The sequence below is a fragment of the Grus americana genome, chromosome 7 (genome assembly GCF_028858705.1).
Source record: "Grus americana isolate bGruAme1 chromosome 7, bGruAme1.mat, whole genome shotgun sequence".
Classification (NCBI taxonomy): domain Eukaryota; kingdom Metazoa; phylum Chordata; class Aves; order Gruiformes; family Gruidae; genus Grus; species Grus americana.
Window position 1 is genome coordinate 20,407,803 of NC_072858.1, and position 13,797 is coordinate 20,421,599.

General features: G+C 42.7%; 1 protein-coding gene across 3 annotated transcripts in view; it reads left to right on the forward strand.

The window, feature by feature from the left end:
- The first annotated feature begins 2,272 nt into the window (after nt 1-2,272).
- Nucleotides 2,273-13,797, forward strand: part of VSTM4 (V-set and transmembrane domain containing 4) — a 39,309-nt gene continuing 27,784 nt past the window's right edge. For all 3 annotated transcript variants that reach the window (XM_054832659.1, XM_054832657.1, XM_054832658.1), the window contains exons 1-2: nt 2,273-2,422; nt 7,912-8,310. In XM_054832659.1, the coding sequence (XP_054688634.1) occupies nt 2,368-2,422; nt 7,912-8,310 (454 nt within the window). In that variant the 5' untranslated portion in view covers nt 2,273-2,367. The remainder of the gene's footprint in view (nt 2,423-7,911; nt 8,311-13,797) is intronic.

Sequence of the window (13,797 nt, forward strand, 5' to 3'; positions counted from 1 at the left end):
GTAAAAAAACCTAAAAAGGCAACAGCACCTGAGCTTATTTATGCAATGACAAGTATAAAAGAATTCCAGCTTAAACCACTTCTAAAAGTACTTTCTGAAATTTAAAAGAAACGTCCTTTTAAGAATAAGAAGCACTTTTCATGTTCTTATATTAACGAAGGTCTTTCAGTGGGGAGAAACCAACTAAATCATTCTACACAAAAGAGACAACCCACAATACACAGGGAAATGTCAAAGATACAGAGACTGCAAGCTGAAAAACAGAAAGAATATGTTTTCAGTAAATTGGCATGCACATATGACTGGAGAAGCCCAAATGGACCTCTGACTCCTCCTCTTCTATCTATCTCTTATCACAAGCAAATATATCCTATTAAGCCTTCTCACCAATTGATCAATCCAGCTCTGTCCCAAAGCTCATTAGGGTTCTTGATGCAATTAAAGGAACTGTTGGTGCGATCAGTAAGTGGGATGCTTGCAAAGACACAGATATTGATACTGATTCTCATAGGGCATCTTTAAGCTCTGTAGGGTCCAGGGACTCACATGAGAGCTTAGGCAGTCCTTATTGATATCTTTACATCAGTGTTTTGTACATACCATTAAAAAGTTAATAGACTGAAGGAATTTATGAGACATGGGGTGAGGCATGACTGAGCCTAGCAGAATTATATGAGAAGGTGTAAAACATCCACCCAGTCTAATATCTTTTCTCCAACAATGGCAAGCAGCAAATGCTTTGGAAAAGAGTATGAGAAATCAGTCATCCCTGGTTTCCCTCTCAATCACCAGTCCAAGGACTTCCTGTGCTGGAGCTTCCATCAGGACCATCATATTAAATAGCTGCTGGTACACTTTTTTGTGAATTTATCTGTTTCTTTTTGAATTAGCTTATCTCTCTGATAGGATTTCCCTTCGCTATGTTAAAGGAGTCAACTTAAATCTACAAATCTTAATTAGCTCCCCAGGCAGTATAACTTTTTAACAACTCCCTCTGTTTCCTCAAGTCTGCTGATTGTTCAGTGCATAATCCAGACCTGTCATACTCTTGCGACGACTGTTTGCTGTACGGACACAAAAGTCTGTCCCTGAAGTAAAAGAATTATGTGATATTAAAGGCAATGTTCAGTCTCATAAGGATCAGATGAAACACATGCTAAATTTTCTGTAAATGCTTAAAAGCAGACATGTATTATCTTGCCTAAGGGATTACTAGGAGAGGGGTGGAGCAGCTAAATTGGTACTAATTGCTCTATCCAGGGAAGCAGGAATGCCAAAGTGTTTGTATCATCCACATTTCGCGCAATGTGAATACTAAAATCAGACATAACCCATCATACCCCCTGGTAGAAGGATTAAGCCCATATCTCTGGAAATTTGTGAGCTTTCAAATGATAAACACTTTCAAAAGGAGCAAAGGGGAAGGACAGGAGTAGAGTGCCAGGTGCCAACTTCCCTTGTCCTTTCTGGCCTAGAAGTATAGTACCATTCGGCAAAACAAGCACAGTAACCTTGCAGCAATGCACCTTAAGCCGCTGTATCAATTAATTTAGGACTTTCTCAGAGAGAGTGTGAATGTCAGTGGTCAGTACATGTATTGCCACAGCAGAGTGCAAAATCCTCCTAACACCAGAGCACTGTGTGTAATGTCCTAGCACAGCGTCCACACAGCCTACAGCATCCATCCCAATGCCTGCTGAAGGACCGCTCCTGCCTGCCAGACCTCCTTGTCCTCAGGCTGCCACCAGCAGGGCTCACAGAAAGGGACACAGCCGTTAACTAGAACTGCCTGTTAATGGTGGTCTTGTTCCAATTAAGGAGTGGGATGAAGGGAACGGGCATCAGGGCCTGCAAGATTTCAAACACCTCCAGGAAAGCAGAGAGGATGCATAGCACAGCCTTCCCCATCCCACCACCCTGCCCCACAACCCCTAGCTGCCAGGCTGTCTCACTCGCTCGCAAAGAGGCTTTCTGTGCTCAGAGAAGGGAGCTTTCCACTTACCATCTGCACAGATCCATGTCTTTTGGGCAGGGGGTGTGTGCACAGGAGGGGATCACAGAGACTACAGATGGAGCAGCCCTATCTAGCCCTAGTGCCACCCCACAGGCCTGAGCTCGGTGGGAAGAAAAGAAAGGGATAGAAGGCGAGAAAAAGAGGATGAGAGTTGAATAAGGGGCAGGACGGTGGGAAGAGCAGAGAAGTAGGGAGGGAAGGAAGAAAGCGGAAAAAAAGGAGGAGAAAGGGGAGGAGATGAAAGGCAAGGGGAGAAGGGAGGACCGGGCGGGGAGGAGGCGAGAGGCCGGGGAGGAGAAGAGGGAGGCAGCTCGGCAGAGAGGGAAGGGACGGGACCCGGCGCCCCGCGGGCCATGCGCCTCCTGGCCACGGCGCTGGCCGCCCTGCTGGCCACGGCCCCGGCCCCAGGTAAGCGGCACCGCGGGCGCGCAGCGGCCGGCGCCCAGCCCCGCAGCCCCTTCCCGGCCGGCACGGGGCAGCCCTCCCTCGGCCGCCTGCGGGACCCCGGGCTCCGCCTCGGGCTGCCGCCCGCCCCTTCGCGCCGCGGAGCAGGGTCCGGGTCCCCCCCGCACCGTCGGCACCGCGGCAGCGACCGGGGCTCGGGTACCGGGAGAGGGGGAATTAGCGAGGGGTTCCGGGGGGGCGCCCCGCTCCCCGGCAGCCGGCCGGGTCCTCCCCCGCCGCCCCCCGCCCCGGGGTGGTCCCTCATCCCGCCCTGCCGTTGCCTTCCCGGGCTCCCAGCAGCAGCGCGTCTGCACAGCGACCTGACCCGCAACTGTGTTTTCACAAAAAAAAAACCCCTTCCCATGCAGAAGTTTATGGAAATGTGTCCTCTGCCACCTTCTGTGCCAGGCGGGACAATGTTTAGCTGCACCGTGGAACTGCAGGCAAAGCCGAGGCAAAGGGAGATTTGGCATTGTTTTTTCCACAGGTGCCTAGACCCCATAGGCATCCAGTGGAAATGGACTCACTAGGTCACTTATAAAAAAACCAACCTCCTCCTCCACTCAAGACCTTTATGCCTCCAAAATCAAAGGTGCATTTGCTGGTGTTGTGTCCTAAAGCTGCAAAATGGACACAGAGTCCAGATCTGAACTTCAAGGTGCAGTGAGGGTTAGGCAGTGGGGAAGCCCTGCTCATTCAAGGTTAATAAAAGAGTTGGACCTCCACCTCAAAAGGGCAGGAGATGATGGAGACAGAGGCTTGGTTCAAGTCCATCTTCAGTCACTGCAGAAGCTTTCTCTGAGAAGGAGCCTCTGACTTGTGAAACTTGCAGACAAGATCCATTTAACTGAAAACAGCTGGTTCCTTTTGCTGATCTTGCTAGCCAGCTCCTAATGATTTTCATTTAAACAAAGCGCTTTGCTTCCTCCTGGCTCATCTGCTGTTGTTCTTACTTTTTAATTGCAGAGAAGTCAAAATAAAGCAGGCTTTGACAGTAACATTGTTTCACAGAACAAACTACAACACAGATAAAAGCAATCCCATATGCTTCTGGTCATGCAAATCCAAGATCAGAAGGTAACTACCCTGTGATGGCACACCTCTCTAGTCCCTTAGCTATCAGCAGGGGCTCAGGAAAAAAGTCCTCTCTGTCCTGAAGGGTGGGTTGTAGATTCTGCCTGTCAGTCTCCATGAAGGAAGGAAGAGGGGCCTATATACAATAATAAACCTGGATTGTGAGCAGTAGTGCGCAAGAGCAACTCTACTCGTATCTCCACCAAAGTAGCTCAGGTTCTTCCAAAAAAACCACAGCCATGCTGAAACTGCCCATCAAACGTGAGGACCCAGCGGTGACTACAGCTTCTTTGCTACTCTTCCAGCACAGGCAGAGGGGACAGCCCTGGCATATACAGGTTTCTGGCTGCTAAATGTGTAATTTGTTACTCCTGACAGCGCCATGAAAGTGTTTTGCTGTGTAATGTGGCAGACAATAAAGTCCAAACCTAGCTAATACTTGGAATTGAACTGGTATAAGCGGAACGGGACTATTTTCAGAACAGGATTTTCCAAAGTGGGGTTTAGTCAGTAGTAACCTTCCCTGACTCCCAGCAGGTGAGTGAGATGCAGGTGGAGGGTACCAAACAAACAAATAGCTAAAACACCAGGATGGGGGCAACTAAGTGAGCTGGTTTCAAGTGAGAAGTCAGAGATGTGTTTGATGTTCAAGCACGCTGCAAAGGAATCCTAAAGTCTTTGACTTCCTCCCCTTTTCTATAAATAGCTTCCCTTTCCAAGCAGAAGCAAGACTAAAACTCTTGTGGTGAACTCCACCTGAGTGGCTACACCATGCTATACTGGGAGGCGGGAGAAGAAAAACAGTGATTCCTCATTTGAAACGGCAATCTGAAGTCTAGAAATTCAGTGCTCTGTTGGCACACAAACCTGCTCTCAAGTTGTGGAGGAGTCTCCTGCCTTGGCAAGGAGCCTATTACAAGGGTAAACCTCATGTTGGGGCTGATCCAGCACTTGCAAAAAACAGGAGGAACATTTCCACTGTTGTCTGGGAGCCCTGAATGAGGCTTTTCCTTTCCACATAAGAGGTAAATGACCTCTTTCCTCCAAAATCCACCACTGTTTCTGCTCCAATGGCAGTGGGAGGATAGAGTCAAATGGACACTGTTTTTCTGTGTTATATAAAGCATCACCTGACCCTGTTCAACATAAGATGAGATGAGTTCACAGTAAAAGCATCAGGAAATTACCAAAGCTCTCCCCATTGCTGGACTTGTACAGCTGCCCCAATAGGAGCCACAGAAGGAAGATAAGGAGATGGGTTCACACTGGTCAGACAAACCTTCAAGCAACTGGCCCTCTGAAGTAAATGAGCTTTCCAACATGAAGGATGCAAAATTTGATATTTTCTTATAAAAAGGCATGACCCAGAGGAAAAGTAGAAGCCTTAGGTATAAAATACCGATGTTTGTATGAGTGTAAACAGCTAGAAAGGCATCAGAGACTCCACATACAATGCTGCTTTTTCTTCTTGCAGAGGCTTCCATCATCACCATATCTGAGTTCTTCTGTATTTTCTCTTGGGTACTTTTTGGCACTATGTTCTGCCTAGTTTCGAATTAAGCAATGATTCTTTTGCCTTTTATTTTGGGACTCTATTCCACAATTAATCCTAGCCAGCTTTTTCAAACAAGATGTTCACATGTCAGGAAAATGACATAATTGTTTTTCATTACAGTTTTCATGACATGTTCATAATTACAGTAGAAAAAGTTTGTGTTTTTCATTTATGCAAAACACATTTTAATAAATGATTATTGTATAGCCTAAGTAACTATGAGAATTCTAACAAGTGTTGAAATTCTTAAACTTATTCCTTATTTAATGAGCAACACAACCTTCAAAAATTTAATCTTATTTCAATGGCAGAGGCAGCCATCTTATCTTCACATCTGCCTGTAAAGCACTGAGATCAGGTAACTCCAGCAAGTAATAACTGAAGTTTCAAGCCTGGAAAGCTTTTGGTCATATTCAGCCTTAATTTTAAATTTCAGTATTCTGTTCTACTTGTGTGCTTTCTGCAATCCAAATAATCTCTTGCTTTGGCACTCACATGAATTGCACACACAAACATCATGCACAGATAATTATATCAATAATATAGGCCTTGCTTAGCCTTGTTCAAGAAATTAAAAAAAACACCCCAGCCTTTCTTTATACAACTTATTTTCTTTTTCATAAAGAAAAAATAATGTCTACTTGGAAAAAATACACCATTCAGTAGAGCTTTCTATTCAAATGACACAAAATAGTTATTATACTACTAATTTTCAGAGGGTTCTTCTCAAACAGCTGTAAGGTAATTTCAGTGGATTTACTTTAAGTAAGGTGATACAATTCACCACTCCATTTCATGGCTTCACTGGGGCCATAAACCCAGTGTTTCTCCCTCCAATACTCCTTCAGAAATAGAATGGAAATGCTTTACTTGCCTATTTTGAAGATAAATATATGTTTGTGTTTCAGGAGCTGATGTCAGACAAGAGTGTCTGCCAAAATGCTCATCCCTTTTGTTAAAATGTTCCTAGCTGATGTGCTAGAAAAGTGTCCAGAAATGAAAAAAATATTCTCCCAGAGTTGCAATTCTCACTAGTATTTGAGTACAGTATATTCACGTAACAGAAAGCTTAATATTCACATTTTAGAGGACATTTCATGCTTTGCAGACTGCCTGGCGGGGAGTGCAGGCTCACTGTTGAAATATGGTTCTCTCTCTAGTGGATGCCATCAGACCGGTAGATTACACATTACAAGTCATTTAGGGAACACATTGCCACAATAGACCATGGGTCAAAAATAGATCGGTCTCTGATATGACTAATAAGAACATTCTTAATGTACATCAGAAAGGAAATAAAATGAATGTTGATTCCCATGTCTCAGAAAATCAGCCCAGCATAAATCAGGTCAGGAAAGAAAAATGTTCCTCTAATAAACAGCTATGGACTTTCCACCTTCACCTGTACTGGCTATTGTTAGAAATAAAGCAGACACACAAATAACTGGTCTAAGCTGGGTTCATGATTAAGAACAGAAAAACAGGAGTCAGAAATGAATGGAAAAATGGAATAATAATTTGTCCCAATATAATCTCGTGTCATATTTTGTCATGGAAACAATGCCATTTTAAATTGAATTTGTAGTCAGAAGGACTAATCCGACAGGTTTAACCCAGATTTGAGATGACCATTTTATTATGACAAGGAGAATATTACTTAAAACAGAGGACACGGGAAACTGTAAAGTGAGGAGCTGGTTATGGGTATATAGGGAGGTTAGCAGTCTTTCAGTGATAGTCTAGGAAACAGTATCAGGTAAGGTTTGCACAAATAATGTCTCAAAGAAGTAGACAGAAGCATGCACATTGAAATTGTGTGACCTTATCAAGTTAGCGTAAGACTGGAGTAGCATGTAGGAAAAACAGAGGACCAAGTAACAAAAGTGGAGCAGAACTTATTAAAGCTAAGTTGTGTACTCGGGGATTAGTAAGAATTTCTTTGATGCACTAGGAACTGAACTGCAAATGACAAAGAAGAGAAAATACCCAAGTATATTATTTAATTATAAACTGACACATAGTCACATGCGAAAATATCACAAAAAAGGACAATGTAATTCCAGGATATACCAGGCAAGGTATTTCTAGTCAAATCTGGGAAGTACTGTGACTATTTCACAGGTACCAGTCTATAATTCCAGTCACCCACATTTAAAAAAAAAAAATAAAAAAAGTACGATCAAAACCAAAATTTAAACTGGAACCTATGTAGAGAAGGGCTACTAAGGTGAATAGGGAAGACATTACTAGAGGAGATTAACAGAGCTTGGCTTCTTTAGCTCAGGAAAGCGAAGGCTGAGACACCAGATAATTGCTTTCTATATGGAGTCAGGAAGCAAGTGCTAGAGAAGAAAACACTATATAAAGAAGTTGGCACAGGAACAAATGGGCATAACCTGGCTATTGAAACGATTTAGCCCGGAAATCCTAAGAAAGATGCAAGTCATCAGAAGAGCTGGTCATGGAACAGCTTTCCAAAAGACAGTCTTGGCTCTTGCTCCAAGCTAGCTTTAGATAACTCTTGTTCAGACTGACAAAAGATTATGCAATGTTGGGCCTATGAGAGCGGCAAGATGTCCACTTCAGCCCTATCTTATTAATTAGTGAAAGCAAGAATACTAGAGCAGACTCACTGAAGGAGGGCCTTATAGCATCTTCAACGTTCACATAGAGACAGAAAATGCCAGGTTCTAAAAGCTCATTATATTGCTGTACACTGAACAGATGCCATCAGTTTACCTGCTGTGGACCTGCACGCTGGGACAGATTATGGTGCTGTTGTCCCAGCATAGTGGATTCTAACCATCTTTTCCTCCCTTTGCAGATGTTTGTGAGGCTTTAAATGTGACAGTCTCTCCAGGACCAACAGTGCGATACTCCGAGGGAGATAATGCTACCCTTTACTGCCACATTTCTCAAAAGAGAAAGACAGACAATTTGCTGGCTGTGCGGTGGGTCTTCGCTACGTCACCTACCCAGGAGTATCTGATGATCAAAATGACAAAGTTTGGGTCTGTCCAGTATTATGGAAATTATACTCATCATTTCCACAAGCGAAGACTTCATCTTCTTAAAGAGAAGCATGGAACTATGTACAAATTTCTTATTCTAAGCCTTCAGCAAACAGATCAAGGACATTATATATGCAAAGTCCAGGAAATTGGCAAACACAGGAATAAGTGGACGGCATGGTCAAATGGCACAGCAGCTACTGAAATAAGAGGTGAGAAAACACTGATTTCAATTCTATAATTTTTCTTGTCCCATGATCCCTTTTTCACTCTGTCAAGTTTATCCAGAAGACATTTGAACTTAGGTTATTTTTAAGTGTTATCTGTGGACATGAGAAGAAAATCTAATACTCAGCTTCTTTACTTACACATTCCAATTTAAACATTATTCAGCCCATAATAAAATGTAAAGAAGTGACAAGATTGGTAGAGTTGTAGAAGACAGTCTATTTCCTTTGCCTTTTACTAGAATATTGGTAATTGAAACACCTTTACATTCAGGCATTACATTACATATAGGTCTCTACAACTTTGCTAGTGAGAATAAACAAATGTCATTTTTATTTAAATATAAAGAGACAGAAACAGACAGAAATTAACTTATTTCCTGAACGATATGCAGTGGGTCAGCCAGAAATAGAAGCTTTATATTTTAGATCTCTGTTTTGTCTCTCTCTTGGTATTTTCATTGCTTTTAGTTCTACTTCTAGCAGCAGTTGGGAAGTAGCATTTCTAGTATCAGTTCTGTACTTTTGTTTATAACACTTGTATCCAGAAAGCAGAACTAGAAAAGCAGTGACCAGCCTGCTGCTATTGAATTTCAAATAAAGAAATGACCAGCAATGGCTGAGGGTTTTGGACCATAGATCTCAAGTTGAAAACGGGCCTTCTCTTTGGGATGGGTCAGCTGAAATCTAACGCCACCACACCCACGCTTACAGAGATGGGTGAAACTGGATTTTAGAGAACAGACTCCCTTGAAGAGGTGGTTAAGCTCAGCAGTTGCGCCGTTATCGCCAGCTGGCAAACTCGCCCCCTGCTTGTGGCTTTATAAACAGAAAAGTTGATTTTCCACAGGGCTAACTCTTAAAATAAAGCCAAAAATCAAGGGTGACTGCTTGGTCCGTGGGTCTGGAAATTCAAGAGCCTCATCCAGCAATCGCAGAAAAGCTTGTGGGAGGAAACTGTACTTCATGAAGTTTCTACCATTGCTGTTCATGCTAAATTTGTCATTGTGTGTAGACCCCAAACGTTATTCCTGTAGCTGGGAAACCCTATTCCATATATATCTACCTTATGTTTTGGGAAAAATGGCCCTAGCTCTCCTCTGAAACCAATTTTTCTCTGAGGGAACTCAGTTGACTACAGACCTTTTCAAGATGCATTTGAACACATTTATGTACTCTTAATCCAAAGCACATTCCCTCAACACCAGCTTCACCGGTGTCATTCAGGTTTTTGTATTACTTTTGGATTATAAACACACCAGGGAGAGAAATGTGACAGTAAAAAATAATCCTCGTGAGCGTATGATCTCCTGTGGATAGCTCTCAGGTATGACAATCTTTCACTTTGATCTATCAGAAGTATGAGAACAAAGGTGTGAAAAATACAATATAACAAGAGATAAAGAGCAGCCTCACGTTGACCAGCAATGTTTAAATCTGCCTTGAGAAATCATGGCATTAACATAATACAATTAGCTGATTATTACTAGCAATGATGAAAGACACTAACGATTGAAAGCTGAAGTTCTGTTTGGATTAATAGCAAAGACCATGGATCAATTTTAAACAGCAGGAAGGAAATCCTAGTCTAAACTATTTGGTTGTACTGAGCATGCAAATCTTGTCTGGAAAGCCTCTAAGACGTTCATAAGGTATTTCCTCTGCTTCCTATTTGCAGACAGTCAGAAATATAAATAATGACAGAGCAGGACCCAAGTCCAAAGTGGAACCCCAACCCCTTACCTGTCTCCACCAGGGAAAAGCCCAGCCCTCCAGCACCCAGAGCTCAGCTGTGTGCATCTGCCATGCTTCTTTTGCACAGAAGACCACAGAAGCAGGACTTAAGGGAAAACTTCAAAGTTCATTAGAATCCTAAATACAAATCATCAGAGCAATCAGTACCATGGGTCAGAAAAATAATCCTGCAGCCAAATATCATCTGTAATCCACAACCTGCTATCCTAAAGAAACCAAAGCCTACATGATCACACTATCTACTAGTCTGCACCCTTTTGAATCCATGGGCTGATTTTAATGAGATAATGGTCTTAAAGTTATTAAGGTTGTACAAGTAATGTGAAGTTGGCTGGGGGGAGGGAGAGAAGATCTGCATGAACTTCCTCACTGAAGGAAAGCTGCAAGAACAGAAGAGATAATTATTGTTCTGGAGCTGCCATGTGTCCAGTGACCTTCCACATTGCAGTCAGTAATTGGGGGTCCTGGACATAGCACAGGAGAAGGCGGCCAGTATTAAGGTTGTTGTGGAGAGGGGAGCCATTATGGTATGGGACACAGAATTCATTAGCTTCACAGCTCAAAGAACAGTTCCTTGTCTGATTTTTGCTGCTGTTTTCACTCTTGTTTTTAAATGGCAAGGAGTAAAAACACTAGAGCCCAACATCTCCTGAACTCAGCCATCTTAAACTCTGGAGGGCATTAAGTTTTACATGCACTGACCCCATGTTGGGTAGCTGGAGCCAAGACACAGTGGTTAGTCTTGTAACCACACGGGGATATGAAATGAAACTTTATTGCATGTATGATTTAGCCCTACAGACTTCAGGCATTAGCGTGCTTCACGCTCAGCAGTCATTCTTCCCTGCTGTTCGTGCGCTTGGCTAGGAACTGGCTCTCCTCTTCCTCCCCCTGGATCACCCCTCTGAATTTGGCTGAAAGGGTAGATTCAGCCACTGTGAAGAAGGAACTGGCAAGCAGGAGGACTGATCATCCCAACTGCCTCAGCCTCCCACCTTTAGGAAGGAGCAAAGCTGGCGACTAGTGTGGGGAAGGGAAGCCAGGGCTCTCGTCTCAACCTGCAAAGAACAGGTGGTTGAAATGCTGTGCTGGGGAAGAAGAGGAAAAGAGGCTGAGAGTAACTACCAGCTGTTGTTACTTCCTTGAATGCTTGGCCAGGGCTGAAGCTGGAGAATAATTTTTAGGATTTTCCTGTGATAATGTCATTTCATAGAGCAGGTCAGCAGTTTAAAGAGTGTTTTCTCACTCACTAAATGATGGAATTTCTTAAATGCCTGTAGTGAAACATAGGATTTGTTAGAAGTGCTTGGAAAGGGAATGACATGTTCCAGGTAAATGGCAGCAGAAGAAAAAGCAATATAAGTTATTGTCAGACCCCCCGCTCCTCACAAAGTCGCTCTGCATCTTTCATAGCTGCTTAGGCTATTGCTAGCTATAACACAAAAACCTCTCATTGCTCTTCCTAGCTGAAGTGTAGGGTTCAGATCCATTTAGTTATTGCAAAGAAGGAAAACTGTAACTCTTCAGCCCTTAAATACTATTTTCCCCCCTGATTTTTAGTATGATTTATGAATACATAATCAGGGTGGGGATTTGAGACTCGTGACTTCATCTTTCTCACAATGTCTGGTCAGCTGTATTGCTTCTTTCTGCATCAAACGTTACCCAAAGCAGAGCAGGAAACCTGAGACCAGGGAGGAAGGCAGGCCCACCTGTAGACTAAACACACCGACACTATGCACTGGGGGGATCTGAGACAGACACCGCCACCCCCGCCCCCCCTACCCCCAAAAAGAGTATTTATTCTAATTCTAAATCCAGATTAAAGATACTAAAAGACATCTGAAAAATGACCTGTCTCTAAATGCCATAGCAACTGTTTTACTGCTGAAAGCCTCTTCACTGGAAACAAAGGACTGCCTTAGCTAGCATTCAGTTAATGCACTGTGAGTGTACGGGACTTGCTACGCATGGGAGGGAAGGCAACTCTTTTCAGAGTGGTGATAAAGTCTTCAGTTTCCCCAATGGTAACACTTGGGCTTTTCAAGGAAATTTTCTTCCAAACGCATTTTGTATTTTATATTATGATTGGTTACACTTTTTATTATGAAGGGATTTACTTATAGTTAGATCCAGGATGCAACAAAAGGAGCAATACAAATTGCCTGAAGCACTTGGATACTTAAATTGTACTGCTTGTGCTTTATCAAATAAGGTAACAGTATTCAAAGAAATCACAGTTGCTGTCTTGTCTAACATTTTGTTCCAGCTAATGTGTCCACAGTTATGCCCAAATTCAAAATAGTACCTTTATGGTAAAGCACCAGGCAAATTTCTTACAACCTTGAAACCTTATCAAAGGCATCTGTTCTTTTCCTGGGCTTGCGTGGTCAATGTTAGCCTAAAACCAAAGTAGTGATCTTCATTATACTACAGAATACACCAGAAAACAGTTTATTTGAGGGGAAAAAAAAAAGAGAGACATCAGAAAGATGGTTCTCCCATTGCCTTTCTATCAGAAAACTCAAAGTAGTGAGTAGTCTTCTCAGAACAATACACAGCACCTCCAAACCATCATTTACAGTTGGGTGATCCCTCAAGTCCACTACTTAAAGTACTGCACATCTCTTAGGAAGAGCAATACATGTTCCAAATGGTTTACAATCCAAGAGAAGAGACTACATGTAGGAGGACAAACAGAAAATTAGGCAGTGTGACTATAATCCTACTGGCATGGACAACACAAACAAGTAGAGATGATCACAACAATCTGTCTTGTTGGGAAGTTTATGTGTCAGAATTTCCAACAAAACAGATTAAAAATTAGTCGCATGCAGCATTTTCTAATGGTAAGTGTTGCAAGATACAGGAATGCAAGATTATTTTTCCCCCCAAATGAACAAAAGCCCTTTTTTCAGGGAAGATATTCTCAAATACTTGCCAAAAATCTACACATGTGATGCTTTCATGTAACAAATGAGTAGATTTGTTAAAATATTCAGGATGAGCTTCCCATCACAACTGAACAGAAGATTTCATAATCCTGAAAGCAGTTCCATATCCATTGAGTTAGCCTCACAGGCTATCCCTACAGGGCACTCCTTAATGAATTCCCTTTCCAGTAAGATACTTGTTCTTTAATGATTTGCCACGTGATCCCCTCTTGGATGTGCAGACCTCACTGGCAAGCTGGAGGACATCACCAGACTCCTATTCCATTGTAATGATTGCTAGCATAAAAAAATCATGGATTATCATAAGTGATATCATCTAATCTGATGTCATCAAAAAATGTCAGCATGCATAAACAACCTGGCTGAGGAGACCAGCGAGGATTTTGAACAGTGATCAAGCAGTCAGAGCATTTCCATTCTAGTGCTGTGTTGTACAGCTGTTATGATATTGACATTCATCCATTTGCCCAGAGCTCTGCAGTCCATCCTCCTTCTGAAGCAGAGGACAATTCTGTGCAAAATCTGCAGCTGTTCTCCCTTTTAATTAAATGCTTTCTGAAGCACTTGGACATGCTTCAGAAAGTCTATGCATGCATGGGTGGGTTTTTTTGGTAGATAGGCAGGTATCATATCCATGTATCTTTAAAAGGCAGAGCATAGAAGCCAACTTTTGAGGGAAGTGAGTAGAAAAAGAACTTGTGAGCAGTGCTCTCACTTGGGGTCTCTCAATGAGCACTACAGTGTTAAAAATCCTTCTTAATAG